Source organism: Salmo salar, chromosome 10 (genome assembly GCF_965601325.2).
Source record: "Salmo salar chromosome 10, fSalSal1, whole genome shotgun sequence".
Classification (NCBI taxonomy): Eukaryota; Metazoa; Chordata; class Actinopteri; order Salmoniformes; family Salmonidae; genus Salmo; species Salmo salar.
Genome location: NC_138300.1, coordinates 87,630,217 through 87,650,000, shown reverse-complemented (window position 1 = coordinate 87,650,000; position 19,784 = coordinate 87,630,217). Strand labels below are relative to the sequence as shown.

Genomic DNA, 19,784 nt, shown 5'->3' with positions numbered 1-19,784 from the left:
GAGCTCTGAGGGAGCTCTGAGGAGCTCTGAGGGAGCTCTGAGGGAGCTCCGAGGGAGCTCTGAGGAGCTCTGAGTGAGTGAACTTGGGGAAGGTGTCTCCCACACATGGTTTCCCTCTACCTGCTCCAGCTTCTGAGAACCAGGCCCATAACTCCAGCTCCACCACTCCCCAAAAAGGATTTTTTACTTTAGTTTTTTTAGTAAATATTTTCTGAACTCTATTTTCTTAAAACTGCATTGTTGTTTAAGGGCTTGTAAGTTAGTATTTCACAGTAAGGTCTGTTGTATTCTGAGCATGTGACAAATAAAAATTGATTTGATTGGACACAAACACCACTGAGTTCCTTGAAAGATTTAGAGCACAATACATAGAAGAAGAACAACTCAGGCATGATTTAGATATGTTTCTGCTTATAATTTCCGACATTTTGGTAGGCTATTTGTTAGTCAACTTGTCTATAATTAGATGCATGCAGCTTCTCTTCTGTCATTAAATGTTGCCCCAGAGACTAAATAAACCCTTGCTCAACTGAATGTCGTAGATCTATAGAATGAATGCTTCAATCTACTTTACATCGGTAAAATTTTCCCTGTCATCTTTCACGGAGCAGTTGTTTAGGGACTGGGAAGAACGCAAAAAAAAACATTTGAAAGATTTTCTTTGCAAAATGTCCAAATTACATCAGTTTGACCAGTTGTAAGGAAAAAGAAAGCTGTAAAAATGACCTAAATCATTTCTGATAAGATTTCAGTTGGCTTCGATGGTTGAAATAGAAAACAATACATTTAGTGGACACTCTCATCCAGAGAGATTTACAGTAGCAATTAGGGTTTAAATGCCTTGCTCAAGGGCACATCGACAGATTTTTCACCTTATGGGCTCGGGGATTCAAACCAGCCACCTGTCGGTTACTGGCCCAATGCTCTTAACCACTAGGCTACCTGCCGCCTTTACTGTCAACTTTTATGATGTTTTTATTAGGAAGACAGCACCTCTACAGATGGTATCTAACTGAGCATTGCATTCTCTCAAGGTGCAGAAATGAATAAATCATATTTCTCCAATCCTGTTCCCAAGTCAAAAATGTTGCCTAGATTTGGTGTATAATTTTACTGCAAGAAAGGCTACATTCTGCAGGAGTTATTATTAAGGCTATGTGAGAGGTTATAGACCTACAGTCAGTGTCCAGATTTCAGTTTCCATTTAACCCATCTAACAGTAGGCTACAGTTCCCTTGATGCACCATAGGGCTGTTTGAAGTTCCATCTTGTGACTGTCGAATATGTATAGCACCTCACAATCATCACACATCGCACTGCTATTGTCACATGCGTCAGAATGAGTAGACCAAGGTGCAGCGTGGAATATGTTCATCTTGAGTTTAATGAAGGAATGAACACTTTACAAATTAAACAAAAATGACAGCCGACAGTTCCGTCAAGTACTTACAACTAAAACGGAAAACAACTACCCACAAACCCCAAAGGAAAACAGGCAGCCTAAGTATGGTTCCTAATCAGAGACAATGATAGACAGCTGCCTCTGATTAGGAACCATACTCGGCCCAACACAAAGAAATACAAAACATAGAATGCCCACCCCACACCCTGACCTAACCACATAGAGAAACAAACCCTCTCTCCAGGTCAGGGCGTGACAGCTATCATCCTCTTTTACCACTTCACCAAATCTTTCCCAAACATTACATTTCTAGCCCTCCCTTCTCTTTATTTTCAACTCTCCTTTCGCAGTTTTTGTGAATTGAAGTGAACTTTATCTGCCCGTTCCCAAAACCATTATTTGTCAATTGGCTGTGTAGGTGTAACGGCCGTCGAAGGGAGTAGACCAAGGCGCAGCGGGTTGAGTGCTCATTTTTAACTTTCATTGAGCACGAAAACAAAACAAGAAACAAACAACAGCTGAACAGTTCTGTCAGGTACAAAACACTAGACTGAAAACAACCACCCACAAACACAAGCTGAAAAATCTCTACTAAATAGGACCTCCAATCAGAGGCAACAAGAAACAGCTGCCTCCAATTGAAGGTCAAACAAAAACCCTAAACATAGAAATAGAAAAACTAGACACGGATATAGAAATATACTAACATAGAACATATACCAAAACCCCCGAAACACATAAAACAAACACCCCCTGCCACGCCCTGACCAAACTACAATAACAAACAACCTCTTTTACTGGTCAGGACATGACAGTAGGCTAATTGTCACGCATACAGTTAAGCCCTAAGGTTTAGGCTTGCGAACTAATACCAGATAGCCTAAAATAATTAAAGAAAAACCTAAACAAAAGCCTATATAAATTGCACATAATTATACATTTATGGATTTTTTAAGGTATTGTTTCTCTTTATTCAACCCGCCCTCCACCCATCCGACCTTCAGCCACACAATATTTAGTGACCCTAAACCCGTCTACCCCGCGGATTATGAGTCAACCCGCTCATGTAGACGGCCTGGCTTCTCCTTGGTTACTACCAGAAAGGTCTGTCATCAGAAAGCCTCACCATGCTATTGACTCTCCTCTCATAAAAGGGTTGGCTGACAACGTCACGGAAATGATGTGGGCATCGATATGGCCGGAAGATGTGCATTGTTATGAGTCTGAATTGTCAGATAGCTAACAACAATGACAAGAAGCTGCCATGTGGGGAATTGTAGGTGGCTCGTTTCAGCTCGTTGGATCTTGTTATTGATACCATGTCTTGTTTTGAGGGGTTTTGACAGATGTCAAGTGTATGCTAATATGGCAAAAATTCACTAGCTAGCTAATCAGCAACTGTAACAATGTATTTATGTTTTCAATAAACATTTGGAGACAAAATATAATTCACATGTTGCCAACACTGTAATCCAACCCTGTCTCTTTTGCCCCATAGTTGCGCACACATTGGTTTTGTTGTTAAACTACCAACCTGTCTATAGGCATGTTCCCCTACAAGGCTCCATGCCAGCTTCAGGGGATCAAAGGAAATTATTCCATCAGCTGATTAATTAATCCTAATTGGTGGTTGAGGAGGAGTTGTTGGACCCCAAGACTCTGCTGTATGCCCCCTCCACCTCCGCTCCCTGGCGAGCAACGCCCCTGTTTGATCTGCACTAATCTAATTAACACTTAAACAGGAACACCTGTGCTCTTCACTAGAAGTGCCACCTCCCAGATGGGCCTTTGATGGCTGTGATGGTGGCGGGTGGGCCGGTGGTGAGGGAGGAGAGCTGTTACTCTCTCTCTCTCTCTCAACAGGGGCAAGCGTAGCCTAATGGGGCCTATTTCAGTCCCCAATATGTCTGTAACTGGTGGGTAATTGACAGCGATTAGGCTGTGGTCTGATGATGCACCTGATTAGATTACTGTAGGTCTTTTTCGGCTCGGTTTCACCGCACCCCTTAAACCAAACCTTGACCCCTATTAGCCCCACACTCATCAGGAAGAGCTGGGGGACACCAGCATCACCAAGCTTATCATCAGCATCTAATTGGGCTGATGAGTCACGATAAATATGGTCATTGCCGCTATGTAATTCCCTGATCAATGTGAAGAAGTGTGCATGTGCCTGTGTGGGTGTGTGCATATGTCTATTCATATGAGGAGGATTAAGAATGCATCCATTATACAGTTCTACCTGTTTCAAGGAAAATGCACTGTAATTTATGCGCCTATAGATATTCTTCAGTTGTCATTATTTCTGATTGCTCGCCTCTTAAATAGCTAGCTTTCCAAAACGTTAATTAAAGAGGAAGAAACTGATTCTTGCTTTATCATTCAATCTCTTTCTTATCAAGTCAGAATTTCCTAGGAGTCTTTCAAGCTGGTGAATTTAAAGTGTGTGAATCCTACAAACTTATCCTTGAGAGCGCTGCTCAACTTTTGACAAATCAAGGCTTTGCATCAGATATTTGTTTTTCTAACAACCACATTCATCTGGCCATGTTCATCATTTGAGTCACTTTTAAAATATCTGAGCATTCTGAGGTTTACCATTAGCTGTTAAGCACTAGAAAACGGACTATTCAACTAGCTCTGGTGGGCCAAAGGGATGAATCATCTTATTAGCATGGCATATCCAGGAGAAAAAAAACTTAATCAATACTAGTCAAAGATCAGAGAGACTCAGGCAGGAAACAAGAAAAAGGACATAGAGGACAGAGGAGGGAAAATAAATGGAGTACCCTCTGTACTATATGAATGACTTGCTGGAACATTGGGTCTTGTTTCACCCTCTTAGGGGTTCAATGGCTCTCTTGTTTTGTGAGGTTTTCTTAAGGTAGATCCTTTGATCTCACTGTCATCTTCTCCCACAGAGGGTTTTTAATTCGTAGTTACCAAGCACCACTTTGACAAAATAGCAAAGGTTTACATAGAGCATCTATTGTTACCTGCCGACTCATTCCCCTGATGATCCCCTAAATTGAAACGGTATTACATCATGGAGTGGTTTGGAGCAAAATCTGCGAAGCAGCAGTTGACCAATGGGGCCAAACATTCTGGCAGCATGCTGGCAGATTGTGTGCCTGTGGAATAAGAGAGGTGTCTTATAAACAAGCCTCCTCCTTGGCAGTCAGGGCACCATGAGGTCTGATGGATATGTTTGGACCAAACCGACAGTCATGTTTGCTAGTCCTGAATCATTATGGTTGGTATATTTTTATATTGCTGTATCAGAGCCTTAGTGCCTTAGTCATTGGGGCTGTTAGTTCTGCATTCCTCTTCATCTCTCAGACTAATTATCGTGTACCTCATGACTCATACATGCTATATAGCTATGTCTTTGCATGTTTAGTAGGCACTTCCTGAATCATTCCAAAAGTTCCGGAATCACTTGAATATGAAGTACGTTTACTTAATGAGCTGAAAGTAAGGCAGGAAAAACATCTCTGTGGTTCTAAAGTGTCTCAAAATCTCTAGGTTCTCATGATATGTTCATAAAATCTATTTTAAGATTGCCACAATGTGTACGACCTCATCTGACAGACCCGATTCAGAACTGGTAGTTGTGTAACAACTTATTATTGACTGTATGTTTGTTTATTCCATGTGAAACTCTGTGTTGTTGTATGTGTCAAATTGCAACGCTTTATCTTGGCCAGGTCGCAGTTGCAAATGAGAACTTGTTCTCAACTAGCCTACCTGGTTAAATAAAGGTGAAATAAAAAATTTAATAAAATAAAAAACAACAGGATGCCAACTGAATTTGTATGTAGAAGTTTATGATAGAAAACCTAGAGTAATATAATTTTCTCCATTTAACATTGTAGCATGAAAATGTTTTCACTGAACAAAAAGTATTTCTCAATGACCTTGCAGAGAATTGGAAAAAGATGGGATAGACATGGGATCTAGTTCCATTGTAGAAAACATAAAGAGGTAGAGTGGACCTTGTGGTTCAGCTCAACAGCACTTCAATTTGTGCTTCTAGTGCGTCAACATCTACAATTCTTGTCCTTTTCAACTCAAAAAATGATCAAATATAACATTTTCTTTCTGTTTCATTATTGTGTCGTAATTTATTTTACCTCTCAAGTGCCCTGAAAAGAGCCATGTGATGTTGGCATGGCGAATAATCAAATATATGTTATGGTGCACCCTGGGTACTGGGAGCACACCTATACGCTCCTGCCAGCTAGTTATGGCACTTTTGACGTGGGCTGGCACTATGTATTTTTTTTCAGAGAGAGAGAGTTTTGTTATAGTGAAGGACAGTCAGCTTTTGTTTTCAAAGGCCCCTCATTATGTTCAGGTAGTGCAGAGAGCCAAGTAAACTCTCCTGGGTAAACAGAGAGGGGCTGAGATATCTCCTGCATGTCTCTCAGCTATCTCCATTTTTTATAGCTGTAAAAACAATGCTGGGACCTTTTGGTTACTGGCCCAATGCTCTAACCACTAGGCTTCCTGCTGCCATGAATGCCGAGAGTCTTATATTGCTGTGGAAGATGGCACAGTACTAGTAGAGGACGGAGTAACTGACAGGGATAATTTTTACTTCATCCTTCCTTCTCTTTCTCTTTCTCCCTCTCCGTGCTGATCTATCTACCAAAAGGATGGACAGTGAATGTGTTTTACAGTCTGACAGCGGTTTCATATCAGCAACGATACAAAACAAATCTTCATCTGGCTACCACTTTCGTACCTCAGCAAAGCCTCAGGATAAAGGTGCTTGGTTAATTACAAAACTGAAGAAGATGGCATTATACACGTCATCTGTTTTACCCCTTTTTCTCCCCAATTGGTAGTTACAGTCTTGTCTCATCACTGCAACTCCCGTACAGAGAGGGGAAGGTCAAGAGCTGTGCATCATCCAAAACACAACCCAACCAAGCTGCACTGCTTCTTGACACAATGCCCGCTTAACCAGCCGCACCAATGTGTCGGAGAAAATACCGTTAACCTGGCGACCGTGTACTGCACGCCACAGGAGTCGCTAGTGCAGGATGGGACAAGGACCTCCCTGCTGGCCAAACCCTCCCCTAACCCGAACGACACTGGGCCAATTGTGCACCGCCCCATGGGTCTCCCGGTCGTGGCCAGCTGCGAAAGAGCCTGGACTCGAACCCAGAATCTTTAGAGGCACAGTTAGCACTGCGATGCAGTGCCTTAGTCCACTGCGCCACTCAGGAGGATACATGTAATTTTTTTTTGGGGGGGGGTCAGAAGAATATGTCAGTGAAGATATCAGAAAGACTAGCAGAAAGGATGTACCCTGTTTTACGGAATACAACACAGAGAACACTTGAGGGGTAGCTGACATTCAAAGAGATACAGTAGGCTGAACAAAGATGGAATCACAGAGGGAAAAGTAAATAAATAGACAGAATAGGGGATGGGATATGATTAAAGGAAAAGAGAAAGGTAATAAAAAAGTAATACTCAAAAGCTTAGAACTTAGTTAAGCCAAGTTATACTTTATTTGCTTAGACGGTGAGAAAGTCACGAGAAAAACATTACATTTTAACAATGGTATGAATTCCGTGAAAGACAAGGAGAATAGGGAATAAAAGGAGAGGTGTAAAGGTGGGAGAAATAGTGTTGCTCTGTGAGACAGAGTGTCTTTAGGGATATTCATATGATTCCAGTTGGATTTTCTAAGCCTTTTGTGTCTGTCATTATGTTCCTGGGCACTGAAAGGAGGACAGAAGAATACCTACAGGGTTGGCAAGGGGAGCCATCTTCTTTTGAAGGGCCCAGAGTGAACAAAAAGAGCTCTGGAAATGTAGTAATGGCATCACACCTATTCAAGAAGGTAATGTGGTATCTGAGACAGTGGATCACAACCCGTCTGTCTGACTCTGAGCTCCCATCTCTACCTCCTTTGTGATGGAGGAGGCATTATTCCTGAAAGCTGTGAAATTATTTTAAGAGAAAATCAGATGACCACATGATGGGATTCATATTTCTAAAAGCCTGTCATTTAATTTGATATGTTCAATTTCATTTAAGTTTTGTTCAGTAGCATGGCTGGCTGCTTTAACTGCAATGACCCATGTTATTCTTTATTTCTGTGAAAAAATATGATTGCTGCATTGACAGAGACCATGTCATCTCCACTGGCACACTGAGATCTCATTCGTGAAAGCTCTTTAAATCAAGTCAAATCAAATGTGATTGGTCACATGCACATATTTAGCAGATGTTATTGCGGGTATAGCGAAATGCTTGTGTTCCTAGCTCCAACATGCAGTAGTATCTAACAATTCACAACAATATACACACATCTAAAAGAAAAAGAATGGAATTAAGAAATATTAGATCGAGCAATGTCGGAGTGGCATTGACTAAAATACAGTCATTGTTGGTAATCAGGCCTGCTACTGTTGTGTCATCTGCAAACTTGATGATTGAGTTGGAGGCGTGCGTGGCCACGCATCATGGGTGAACAGGGAGTACAGGAGGGGGCTGTGCACGCACCCTTGTGGGGCCCCTGTGTTGAGGATCAGCGAAGTGAAGGTGTTGTTTCCTACCTTCACCACCTGGTGGCAGCCCATCAGGAAGTCCAGGACCCAGTTGCACAGGGTGGGGTTCAGACCCAGGGCCCCGAGCTTAATGATGAGTTTGGAGGGTACTATGGTGTTGAATGCTGAGCTATAGTCAATGAACACCATTCTTACATAGGTATTCCTCTTGTCCAGATGGGATAGTGCAGTGTGCAGTGCGATGGCGATTGCATCGTCTGTGGATCTATTGGGGCGGTAAGCAAATTTAAGTCGGTCTAGGGTGTTGTAAGGTGGAGGTGATATGATCCTTAACTAGTCTCTCAAAGTAGTTCATGATGACAGAAGTGAGTGCTACGGGGCGATAGTCAATTTGTTCAGTTACCTTTGCTCTCTTCGGTACAGGAACAATAGTGGAAATCTTGAAGCAAGTAGGGACAGCAGACTGGGATAGGGAAAGATTGAATATGTTGGTAAACACTCCAGCCAGCTGGTCTGCGCATGCTCTGAGGACACGGCTAGGGATGCCGTCTTGGTTGGAAGCCTTGCGAGGGTTTACAATCTTTAATGTCTTACGTCCGCCACGGAGAAGGAGAGCCCATAGTCCTTGGTAGCGGACGCGTTGGTGGCACTGTGTTATCCTCAAAGCAGGCGAAGAAGGTGTTTAACTTGTCCGGAAGAAAGATGTCGGTGTCCGCTACGGGGCTGGTTTTCCCTTTGTAATCTGTGATTGTCTGTAAACCCTACGTCTTGAGTCTGAGCCGTTGAATGGCGACTCCTCTTTGTCTCTGTGCTGACGTTTTGCCTGTTTGATTGACTTACGGAGGGAATGACTACACACTTTGAATTCGGCCATATTCCTAATCACCTAGCCATGGTTATAATGCGGTGGTTCGCGGTTTCAGTTTTGTGCGAATGCTGCCATCTATCCACGGTTTCTAGTTTGGGTAGGTTTTAATAGTCTCAGTGGGTACAACATCTCCCATACACTTCCTGATTAACTCAGTCACCGTAACCGTGTATTCGTCAATGTAAGCACATTTCAAGACATAACCGTATATATTTCACTGACCCTCTTATCATAGAAAGTTTCCCAAGTTAGTGAAGTAATCCCAGAGATCTCTAATAGCGTAAACTCGAGAGACACTGGTCATTAAGAAGTTGTCACGCCACTTTAGGACTCAGTGAGATGAAGTGTCTCTGAGCCCACTTTTCCAGGTAGAGGATGTCTGCAGCTGGGTTTTTTCTCCACTCACAGGTCTGTGGAAGACCATCTGTTCATGAGGGTTTGATATATCCTCAGCAGTCTGTCACAGACAATCCTGTCACCTACTATCTGCGGGGTGAACACCTACTGTGCTGCTGCCTCCTGTGTACATACTGTGTGTCTGAAATGGCACCCTATTCCCTATAGTGCACTACTTTTGACCAAGGCACGCATAGGGCTCTGGTCAAAAACAGTGCACTAAATAGGAAATAGCATGCCATTTCAGATGCAGCCGTACAGTACACCCACCCTGGGTGGACAGAACAGTATCCAGGGAGGAGTCTGAGGCAGACAGGGACACCAGTACAACAGCTCTTAGTTTATTAGAGAGGGATGAAGATTTATGTCTGGCACTGGGTAGAGCGTTGGGCGTGGGAGTGAAAGAGCGGAGTAGAGGAGGAGAGTGGTTAAGTGGGTGGGTCAAAGGAGCCTAGATTTACTGCAGATTGATGTGAAGAGTCTCCTGCTGTGCTAAGCTGCGCCATGTTTTCAAGCTGCCTCCCTGGTATTGCGAGGAGAGAACACACCGTGGAGAACACACCGTGGAGAACACTCCGTGGAGAACACTCCGTGGAGAACACACCGTTGAGAACACTCCGTGGAGAACACTCCGTGGAGAACACTCCGTGGAGAACATACAGGGACATGTAATAAGATACAATAATAAGACAGTTCCTGTTGCATCATACTGTAGTCATGGGAGAGCTCAGTGTTTGTACTGTATATCACATCATAATCACGGCTAGAGTGGATTCCAAACAATATAAATATGGGTTGCACTGTACTGCTTTCTCTAACGTTACAGTGCTGTAAGAATGCCACAGTCAACTATTTTGTCTGATTATATGATTCTGTAATAAAGCAGCTTATGTTTCACCATAATAGAGAAACATGTGTTTCATATACTGTATAACTATACATACCCAGCAGGGAACTTCCAGACAGACTTTCTGTTACTGTTTCCAGTGTCTATGTTACACTATCACTCTATGTGTTGACATGATTATTAAAAAGCGCCTGAGGGGCATTGATCATCTGGTGTCCCCCTGCCTGGGGTGTGAATGATCCCAGTGTTATCAGTGATGGGAGCAGCATACTTCCTCATCTCCTCTCCTCTCTGGGTCTCAAGGATTCTGCCTGGCACCCATGTGGAGAAGCCCTGTTTTAGGCTGTTACTCCCAGGCTATGTGAGAGATCTGTGAGACGTGAAGAGGAAAATTGAGTTTTAAAAAGAGAGAGAATGAAGACTGAGAGCTTTGAGGATGTAGGTGATGTCAAACTATTATCCAGTGATGAGCAGTTGCAGTGGTGTGTGCGTGTGCGTGTGCGTATGTGTGTGTGCGTGCGTGCATGACTGTGTGATTGTGTGTGTGAGACTGTGTGTGGTTTGCATAGAGCATCTCTAATGAGACCAGTGGAAAAGCAGAGACAAGAGAGGGGTTGGTCAGGGTTGGGGACGGGGGCGGGGTCGTCACACAAATGGCCAATTAGAGACAGTATTAGTAGTTCCATTTCCCCCTCTCATGACTCTCAATTTCATTACAGAATGAAAATGAATGAAATGGTATAGTGACGATGTCACTTTTCTGTGAATAGATTATAGCTTCATCTCATAGTGCCTTTTAGTGACTGATGTGCTGTGGTGTTCCGAGCTGGCAGGGAAGGGAGATGAAGATGGGAGGGTGTGGTGCATTGTGGGTAGGAGAGAGAGGAGATGCAGGAGTGGGCTTCTGGGGTGTTTAGTGAAACAGATGGATGACATATTAGAACAAATTAGATTGTGAAAATGATGAATACACTTTGCTTTGTAAAGTTGCAACTAAATAATCTATGCTGTATGCACAGCTTCATATCCCAAATTGAACTGGACTTTTAACCTGCACCTCAATCACACTCCACTTCTCCAACTTATTCTAATGCCTGGCCAGCGTCTGTCCTCCAGGGTCCCTCCCCACTGCCTTCGCTCGCCTTAGAATTACGTGGGAAAACCAAGCTCCAAAGAGTATCCCTTTTCTTTTAATGTAGCTCATCATGAGGGTGGCAGGTAGCCGAGTGGTTAGAGCGTTGGACCAGTAACCGCAAGGTTGCTAGATTGAATCCCCGAGCTGACAAGGTAAAAATCTGTTGTTCTGCCCCTGAACAAGGCAGTTAACCCACTGTTCCTAGGCCGTCACCGTAAATAAGAACTTGTTCTTAGCTGACTTGCCTAGTTAAATAAATGAAAGCTGGGAGTCTACAGAAAATGTAAAGAAAAATGTTAACGCTTTCATGTCTGCCAAGCATACAAACCTTAACTTTATGTCTTCTGAGTCATTGAAGGAGACACATTGAGACGACCCACCCCCCAGGCTATTTCAAAAAGTATAAACATAAACTACTGTCTGTCATACTTCCATACATCTATTTGCAATCATGTGTGCTGAAAGGTGTTCTACACAGACTGTACATTGTTTCATCTGGTTTAGACAAGACCTGGATGCCTGACTTTTTCAAGAGATGATGTGGGTGTGTGTTGATTTCTATAATGTGATGCGCTTAGATTGTAACAGACACTTGACATCTGCTTAGTTCTATTTAAATGTATATTAGGAAAAGGTTGTCATGTTGGAGGTGTACAGTCACCCACAGAGTACTGCACTACCACCCCCAGACAGGAAACCATACTAGCAACTCTACTTGGTTCTGAGAAGATCTATAATACGCTTGCTCTGAAATGAATCCACACCAACGTCACAATCATGCAGTCTCCACTACATCTTAATTGTTTTTTCTCAGTCAGTCAGTCAATCATTTGTTAGCATTTTGTATTCAGTGGATTCATTTGATCTCCCTCAACGAATCCTGTGTCTAATGATGATTGTGTTGTGTGTAACCCCTGAAATGAATGGTTGATAATGACAGGCTTTATGATCCCGTGTGTATCTGTGTGTGTGTCCCTCCAGACGCTGCCCACCACGCAGTACGAGCTGGAGATTGTAGCCCAGGACATGAAGGGAAGAGACGTGGGACTGACAGGAACAGCCACGGCAACCATCACCATCACAGACAAGAACGACCACGCCCCAGAGTTCACCCACTCACTGGTGAGTACCTGCACCGCGGCCTGTTCCCCGCACCCCTATTCCCTGTCCTCTGTCACTTGGCCCCTGTCCTCATTGTTGTCCAAAGGTGGATAAGTGTCAAATAAACTCAGTGAAATGATGACCAGATGGACTTGCCATACAGACTAGTGTGTGTATTGAGTTATATAACAAACATAAGTAAATAGTGAGGTCTTGAGATGGGACCACTGCTACCAGTTGTTATCATGCTCCCTCTGTGGGGTCCCTTTCTAGTGCTCCTGTTCTGCAGGCATGTTCACCAGTCCTTGTAGTCCTCCAGTCCCAGCAGAGACCATCACTCCTCAGTCAGATAGACAGACCTTGGAGAAAACAGCCCCAGTCACATCTATCACTGTAATCGCAAACACAGCTGGTGACGGGCGTGATTCACATACAGGTGATGGAGTAGGTTTCACACACATAAACACACACACATACCAGCAATCAACCAGTTATCCTCCCTGACCTCTGCTTTTCCATTTAAAATGATTGTGTTATAATTCTCGAAGCCTGCCCTAGGAAAGGCTCAGCGCACATCAGTCGCTGGCGTGTGTGTGTGTGTGTGTGTGTGTGTGTGTGTGTGTGTGTGTGTGTGTGTGTGTGTGTGTGTGTGTGTGTGTGTGTGTGTGTGGTGCGTGCGTGCGTGCGTGCGTGCGTGCGTGCGTGCGTGCGTGTGTGGGCGTGTGAGTGAGTGTGTGAGTGCGTGAGTGAGTGTGCGTGTGTGTGTGTGTTCACATGTAATGAACAACACATCACAGTAGTCAGGTGGTATGGGTGCACAAGGGAGATAAGGGAATGTGTCTGTGAGTTTACGCTTCTATGATCATGGTGTTGGTTACCTTTGTCAGTACAGCCTGCAGGCTCTAGTAGAAACCCTGTATAGCACCAGTAACCCAATGCAATCGAGGACAGGCTAACTGAATGAACAACAAAGACAAAATGAAAGTATGAAAATGAATTAAAATAGTTTGGGGAGGGGCCTCGTCCCCGAGGGATGATCCTCTGAGCCAGATGCTGTGATGCCGGTAGCCCTATGCGGGTAGCTGGCATCAAACCACTCCCCCATCTGTGAGAAAGAGGATCCGATGATCAGCTGGTGGCGTTGGGGAAGTGGAGGGTCGGCTGTGAGCCTTTTGCTGTAAAACGCAATTGAGAAATATCAAAATAGATAATAAGCTGAACTTCAATGACTGTGCCTTTGCAAAGATAAAGACATTTCAACAAATGTTTTTTTTTACGCAAACTGAACCATTTTGACCGTTATATCTTACAAATGTTCTATAAATCTGTCCTGCAGAGTGTGCTGTCCTTTGGTCTGATATGCGTGTTCAGAAACATGCGAGTGTAAGACCAAGTCAAGCTTCAGCGCTTGATTAAGACAGCGGGAAGGATAATTGGTATAGATCAAGAATCAGCCTCCTAAAACTTTTACAGGACAGTACTCATCCCCTTCACTGAAAAGTCAGTCACAGCAGCAGCCAGACAAGGGGAAAGAGACTTCTTCAAAAGAAAATTCAAACAGATATGGGGATTATTTTATTCCAACAGCTATTAGGCTGTATAATAGATAGTCTGTTGGTCCCTCCAGTATACAGCATATTACACTTTCACTTTAAATGTGTAGCTATAGCACTTTGAATGAATTATTTAGTGTAGTTTCTGTGTTTTCATGTTTAATGTACTGTCTTTTTAAGCACATGACCAAATGAATTCCCCCCTGGTGGGATAATAAAGTTGATCTGAATCTGAGAGAAATGAGGCCTTCATTTAAGTACATTACAAGATGTATTCCCATTGATCAGAAGAGAGCAGTTCTTAGTGAGCATGTAAAAACAACATATAGGAGAGTGATGAAATAAACCCTACGTGGAGCCAACGTTGAAGAGAACAGCTATGAGTTAGCATGATCCTGATGTTAGCTCACCCTTTTGAAAATGAAAGCACTAGAGCACGCAATGCTTTCCGAATGAATATACGATTTGACAAATCGTTAACTCAAGGCAGTCATGGAAATCCAAAATCGTTGAATGAGCACTCAAGTAATCTTCAAGCTTGGAGCACTGGCCCCAGATGTGGAAAGCAGCAGCTCGCGCTGCAACTACTTCGGCTGTTAACTACGAGACTTCAAAGACAAGAGGCATGATGTTCAGCAACGACACTTTTAGTGACAGGAGCTTGTTATAGAAGTTGTGCCAAGCCCAAGATATCAGTGGCATGACTGTGCGACAACCAATGAACGATAATCACGCTAGTGACTTTGACATTGTGTGGGGTAGACTGATAGCCGGCCAGTCTAATCATGCTGTTTGGAAGATACAAGCATGAAGGGAGATATCTGATTGCTACCAGTAGTTGTGGTATGACCGCCAATGAATTAACATTTATGAAAATGCCTAGAGTGATGAGAAAATAGGCATACTGAGCTCAAGCAGCATGAATGAAATATTCCCCACTGAAAAAATGATTTGATAAAATAACAGTGCTATTACAAAGCACCACTTTAAGGTAAAGCTACAACAAAGACAACAAAAGTAACCTGCACAATTAGCCATGATAGGCAAGGGCATGTCAATGTATCTGAACAGAGAGGATGTGGATGAGTCTGCTGTGAACCTTTTGCTGTAAGACGCAAGTGAGAGAACCATTGATGAGTAACAATTGGTGGGAAGAGAGGCAAGGTCCTTATTGCCCAGGTATGCCCATGAGTTGTTCAGCAAGCGGTAAAGTTGCATTATTCAGCTGTGCTCATTGGACATAAGGTAATAGGTGATTGACATGCTGCACGTGGCTAATTGATATAGTAAAGGAAGAGTGACATGACGCTGTGCTGTTGATGAGAACACATCAACAACGGATATCTACTCCCGCTGTGGCCATGGAAAGGAAACAATGTGATTATGTTATGCTTATGGGAAGAAGGAGCAAGCCATTCAGACCGCCTTACTGATTGAACTTACTTTATCAACCTCATTACCCACCAGCCACACTATCTCTATTTTTCAGAATCTTAGTGCACACAGAAAACTGCACTTAACAAACTTAACCTATTTGCCTGTTTGTATAAACTCATGATGCATTTGTCAAAAACTGCAACTGTTGTGTTTTTTATTTTTCTTGAGGTGAAGAAAAAGGCATTAGGCCCTTAAGCAGAGGTTGTAATGTTGAGTTGTGTGGTTTTTAATGGAAATGCCCGGCGCTGTTGTCAGGGTTCGAGACACATCACCTCGAACTTCCGCCAGGCTGGCTCCCATGATGCATTGCGGTGTCAGGGAAGCGTTGTAAGAAGTGGATCTTCACAGTGAAATGTTCCGGCTGAGGAGGCATGCTGGGGCCATGCTGAGTGCACTCCGTCCCTGTCCTCACTTAATGTCTCCCATCTTTCTTCTGGGGATCCGTTAAACAGCGTGGAGAAATGTTTTTTTTTTTTTAAACATAGCCATTTAAGTCGCTAAGCTCCTTAGATAAGTACTCAACCTGCTCAGCAGCCTCTAACCTGGAATCATGAATCATCTCTTATGACTTCATACTATTGTGTGTGTGGGTGTCCATGAGTGGGCATGGTTATGTGAATATGAGGACATTCATAGATATTGAATTCCACTTCAATTCCACTCTCTTGAAAAACCTTTTTTAAATAATAGATCCCACTGGGCACAGATGGCAATTCAATGTCTATTGCATGTTGGTTCAATGCCACTTCATTGAAACGACGTGGAAACAACATTGATTAAACCAGTGTACCCAATGAGATCCTTCTGGATAGTATACTGCTCAAAAAAATAAAGGGAACACTTAAACAACACATCCTAGATCTGAATGAAAGAAATAATCTTATTAAATACTTTTTTCTTTACATAGTTGAATGTGCTGACAACAAAATCACACAAAAATAATCAATGGAAATCCAATTTATCAACCCATGGAAGTCTGGATTTGGAGTCACACTCAAAATGAAAGTGGAAAACCACACTACAGGCTGATCCAACTTTGATGTAATGTCCTTAAAACAAGTCAAAATGAGGCTCAGTAGTGTGTGTGGTCTCCACTTGCCTGTATGACCTCCCTACAACGCCTGGGCATGCTCCTGATGAGGTGGCGGATGGTTTCCTCAGGGATCTCCTCCCAGACCTGGACTAAAGCATCCGCAAAGTCCTGGACAGTCTGTGGTGCAAGGTGGCGTTGGTGGATGGAGCGAGACATGATGTCCCAGATGTGCTCAATTGGATTCAGGTCTGGGGAACGGGCGGGCCAGTCCATAGCATCAATGCCTTCCTCTTGCAGGAACTGCTGACACACTCCAGCCACATGAGGTCTAGCATTGTCTTGCATTAGGAGGAACCCAGGGCCAACCGCACCAGCATATGGTCTCACAAGGGGTCTGAGGATCTCATCTCGGTACCTAATGGCAGTCAGGCTACCTCTGGCGAGCACATGGAGGGCTGTGCGGCCCCCCAAAGAAATGTCACCCCACACCATGACTGACCCACCGCCAAACCGGTCATGCTGGAGGATGTTGCAGGCAGCAGAACGTTCTCCACGGTGTCTCCAGACTCTGTCACATCTGTCATGTGCTCAGTGTGAACCTGCTTTCATCTGTGAAGAGCACAGGGCGCCAGTGGTGAATTTGCCAATCTTGGTGTTCTCTGGCAAATGCCAAATGTCCTGCACGGTGTTGGGCTGTAAGCACAACCCCCACCTGTGGACGTCGGGCCATCATACCACCCTCATGGAGTCTGTTTCTGACCGTTTGAGCAGACACATGCACATTTGTTGCCTGCTGGAGGTCATTTTGCAGGGCTCTGGCAGTGCTTCTCCTGCTCCTCCTTGCACAAAGGCGGAGGTAGCGGTCCTGCTGCTGGGTTGTTGCCCTCCTACGGCCTCCTCCACGTCTCCTGATGTACTGGCTTGTCTCCTGGTAGCGCCTCCATGCTCTGGACACTACGCTGACAGACACAGCAAACCTTCTTGCCACAGCTCGCATTGATGTGCCATCCTGGATGAGCTGCACTACCTGAGCCACTTGTGTGGGTTGTAGACTCTGTCTCATTCTACCACTAGAGTGAAAGCACCGCCAGCATTCAAAAGTGACCAAAACATCAGCCAGGAAGCATAGGAACTGAGAAGTGGTCTGTGGCCCCACCTGCAGAACCACTCCTTTATTGGGGGTGTCTTGCTATTTGCCTATCATTTCCACCTGTTGTCTATTCCATTTGCACAACAGCATGTGAAATTTATTGTCAATCAGTGTTGCTTCCTAAGTGGACAGTTTGATTTCACAGAAGTGTGATTGACTTGGAGTTACATTGTGTTGTTTAAGTGTTCCCTTTATTTTTTGGAGCAGTGTATATTGAATGTTTTCCAACTGAAAACTCTGTCGATCAACATATTTCTAATAGAAAATAAAAGCATCTCCTGTACGTGCTGCGTTCAAGTAGAGAGGAAGACATGTTCTGGTTTACCTTTCATTATTCATCAAGCGGAGAAGAGCTAGGCTGCCTACCCTCCAGAACGCATAGGTGCTGATAAAGTGTTGGCATGACTCCACAACACTGTAGTCTACTTGAAGATGTGCCTAAGTCAACCAGTTGGGATTCACAATGTACCCTGCCTCCCCCCATGCTGTTGAAATAGACTTTAGAGTAGTGAGATATAATAAAGCTCCACAAAGACAAACACGGCTTGTAAGGGATCACACATCCTCTACTGCTCTGTAAACACCATTCAAAAGACGACGTTCAGTTGGATTCGTTTTTTCATCTGTTTTTCTCTCTTACACAGTGTGAAAGATCCCCCTGAAATGCAGTTACCAAGTTACCGAGTGAAATTGACTCACACAGGTGCTGTCTCCTGTAGCTGGAAGGCAGGCTGGGGTCATCGTAGAACAGACTTGTTTCATGCCTGTTAACGATGGAAAGTCTACAGTATGTTACAGTGAGTCAGTGGTAAACCTATCATAGTGCTCCTGGTTTACTTAGACCATGTAATGGCCATTGGTGGGTGAATACAGATACTATACACACTCATGATTCTGTCGAGCTGCACTAATATCCTCTTCAGAAAGTTTCTCTGAGGACCCTGTGGTATCCAAACTTTTTTCATCTAAGACTAAGTTGCTCTTTCATACTTGGGAATTTATTGCATTCTGTGAAGCATCTTTAGGGGATTGGGCTCCACAATGATTAACTAATCCAATTTTTATAAGAGTGGAAACAAGCAAAGATGATTGGGAATCGCCTGGTATCAGATTCATTTAAAGAATGAATATGTGTGCTTGATAGTAGGAGATTAATACCACTCCTGATGAAAACCAACAGCAATACACCACAGGCTTATATTATCTTATGTTATGTATGTATTATGTACCTAATACTGTACTAATATCTAAGCATCATGTTTGACAGATACTTCTGTTGAACCTTGTTCCTATTTGGGCCGCATAGTGTAAAAATAGAGCACCAACCAATACCACAACTAGCTACTCCACACAGTGTATGTAATTGGGTATTGTCTGTCTTTGTGTTTATTGACCAATGCTGTTTACTGACCAGTGGACTCTGACTATCCCTTTCACTATATGTCAGCCTTGATCACTGTTTGACCTCTTGTCTAACTGCTACTCCAGTACAGCTCTGACCACTGATCCACACCACTAAAACACAAATGAAACACAAATAAGGATAGGTTATACACCCAGTATCAGCCCCTATGACATAATCTCTACTTGTCCTGATGTCTCTCTAACTAAAGCCTGTGGTGACACAGAAAGGAGAGGCTGGTGACACTGCTGCCTGGTACAAGGGGAAAACGTACACCTGCCACCCCCCACTCCCATCCCCCCCCCCCCCCCCCCCCCCCCCTCTGGCCCTGGATGATAACTGGCATTTAATTTCTCACTAGCCCGTTCCATTGTCCCATAGCAGCCACTGATCTGGCTTATCAGTCTTGCCACTCAGGGAGACTGACAGCCAATCCATGCCCTCGCTCCCCTGTGGTGACAGGAGAATATGCCCGCCGTCCAAATGATAATGATATTAACAGTGATGGCTGAGACATGGAGGTCTGTCCAACCCAGGGCCAGCCTGGGCTCTCTATCAGGGCTGGGCTGTGTCTCACTGAAGGCTGCCATACGTGTGTCAGGGATTAGAACTGGGCTGCATGATTGCTCCACTAGCTCAGAGATATCTGTTTGGCTGGGAATGTCTGTCTGTTGCTGGGGTGAAATGGGCTGTGTCTGTGTGAGGGAAGAGAGTGATAGAGAGGGGGCAGGAGGGAATCTGGGGTTAGGACCACTTCAAATGCCTTCTTTGTTTCTGCCTGGATCCTTTGTGCTGACAAAGATATCCAAATACATCAGTTTGGTATTTCCCTTGGCTATAACCTATCAAGACAGATAAGAGAGTCAATACATTTGGCTTAGCATTCCCTTTCTCTATCATATTCAGACAAGAGAAGCCATTTGGCATGAGAGT

At 43.9% G+C, this 19,784-nt stretch overlaps 1 protein-coding gene across 1 annotated transcript in view; it reads left to right on the top strand.

Moving 5' to 3' along the window:
• The window catches only part of cdh13 (cadherin 13, H-cadherin (heart)), a 515,993-nt gene that overhangs the window by 369,800 nt on the left and 126,409 nt on the right, over positions 1 to 19,784 (top strand). Inside the window, exon 8 of the mRNA XM_045688176.2 lies at positions 12,157 to 12,297. Within this exon, the coding sequence (XP_045544132.1) occupies positions 12,157 to 12,297 (141 nt within the window). The remainder of the gene's footprint in view (positions 1 to 12,156; positions 12,298 to 19,784) is intronic.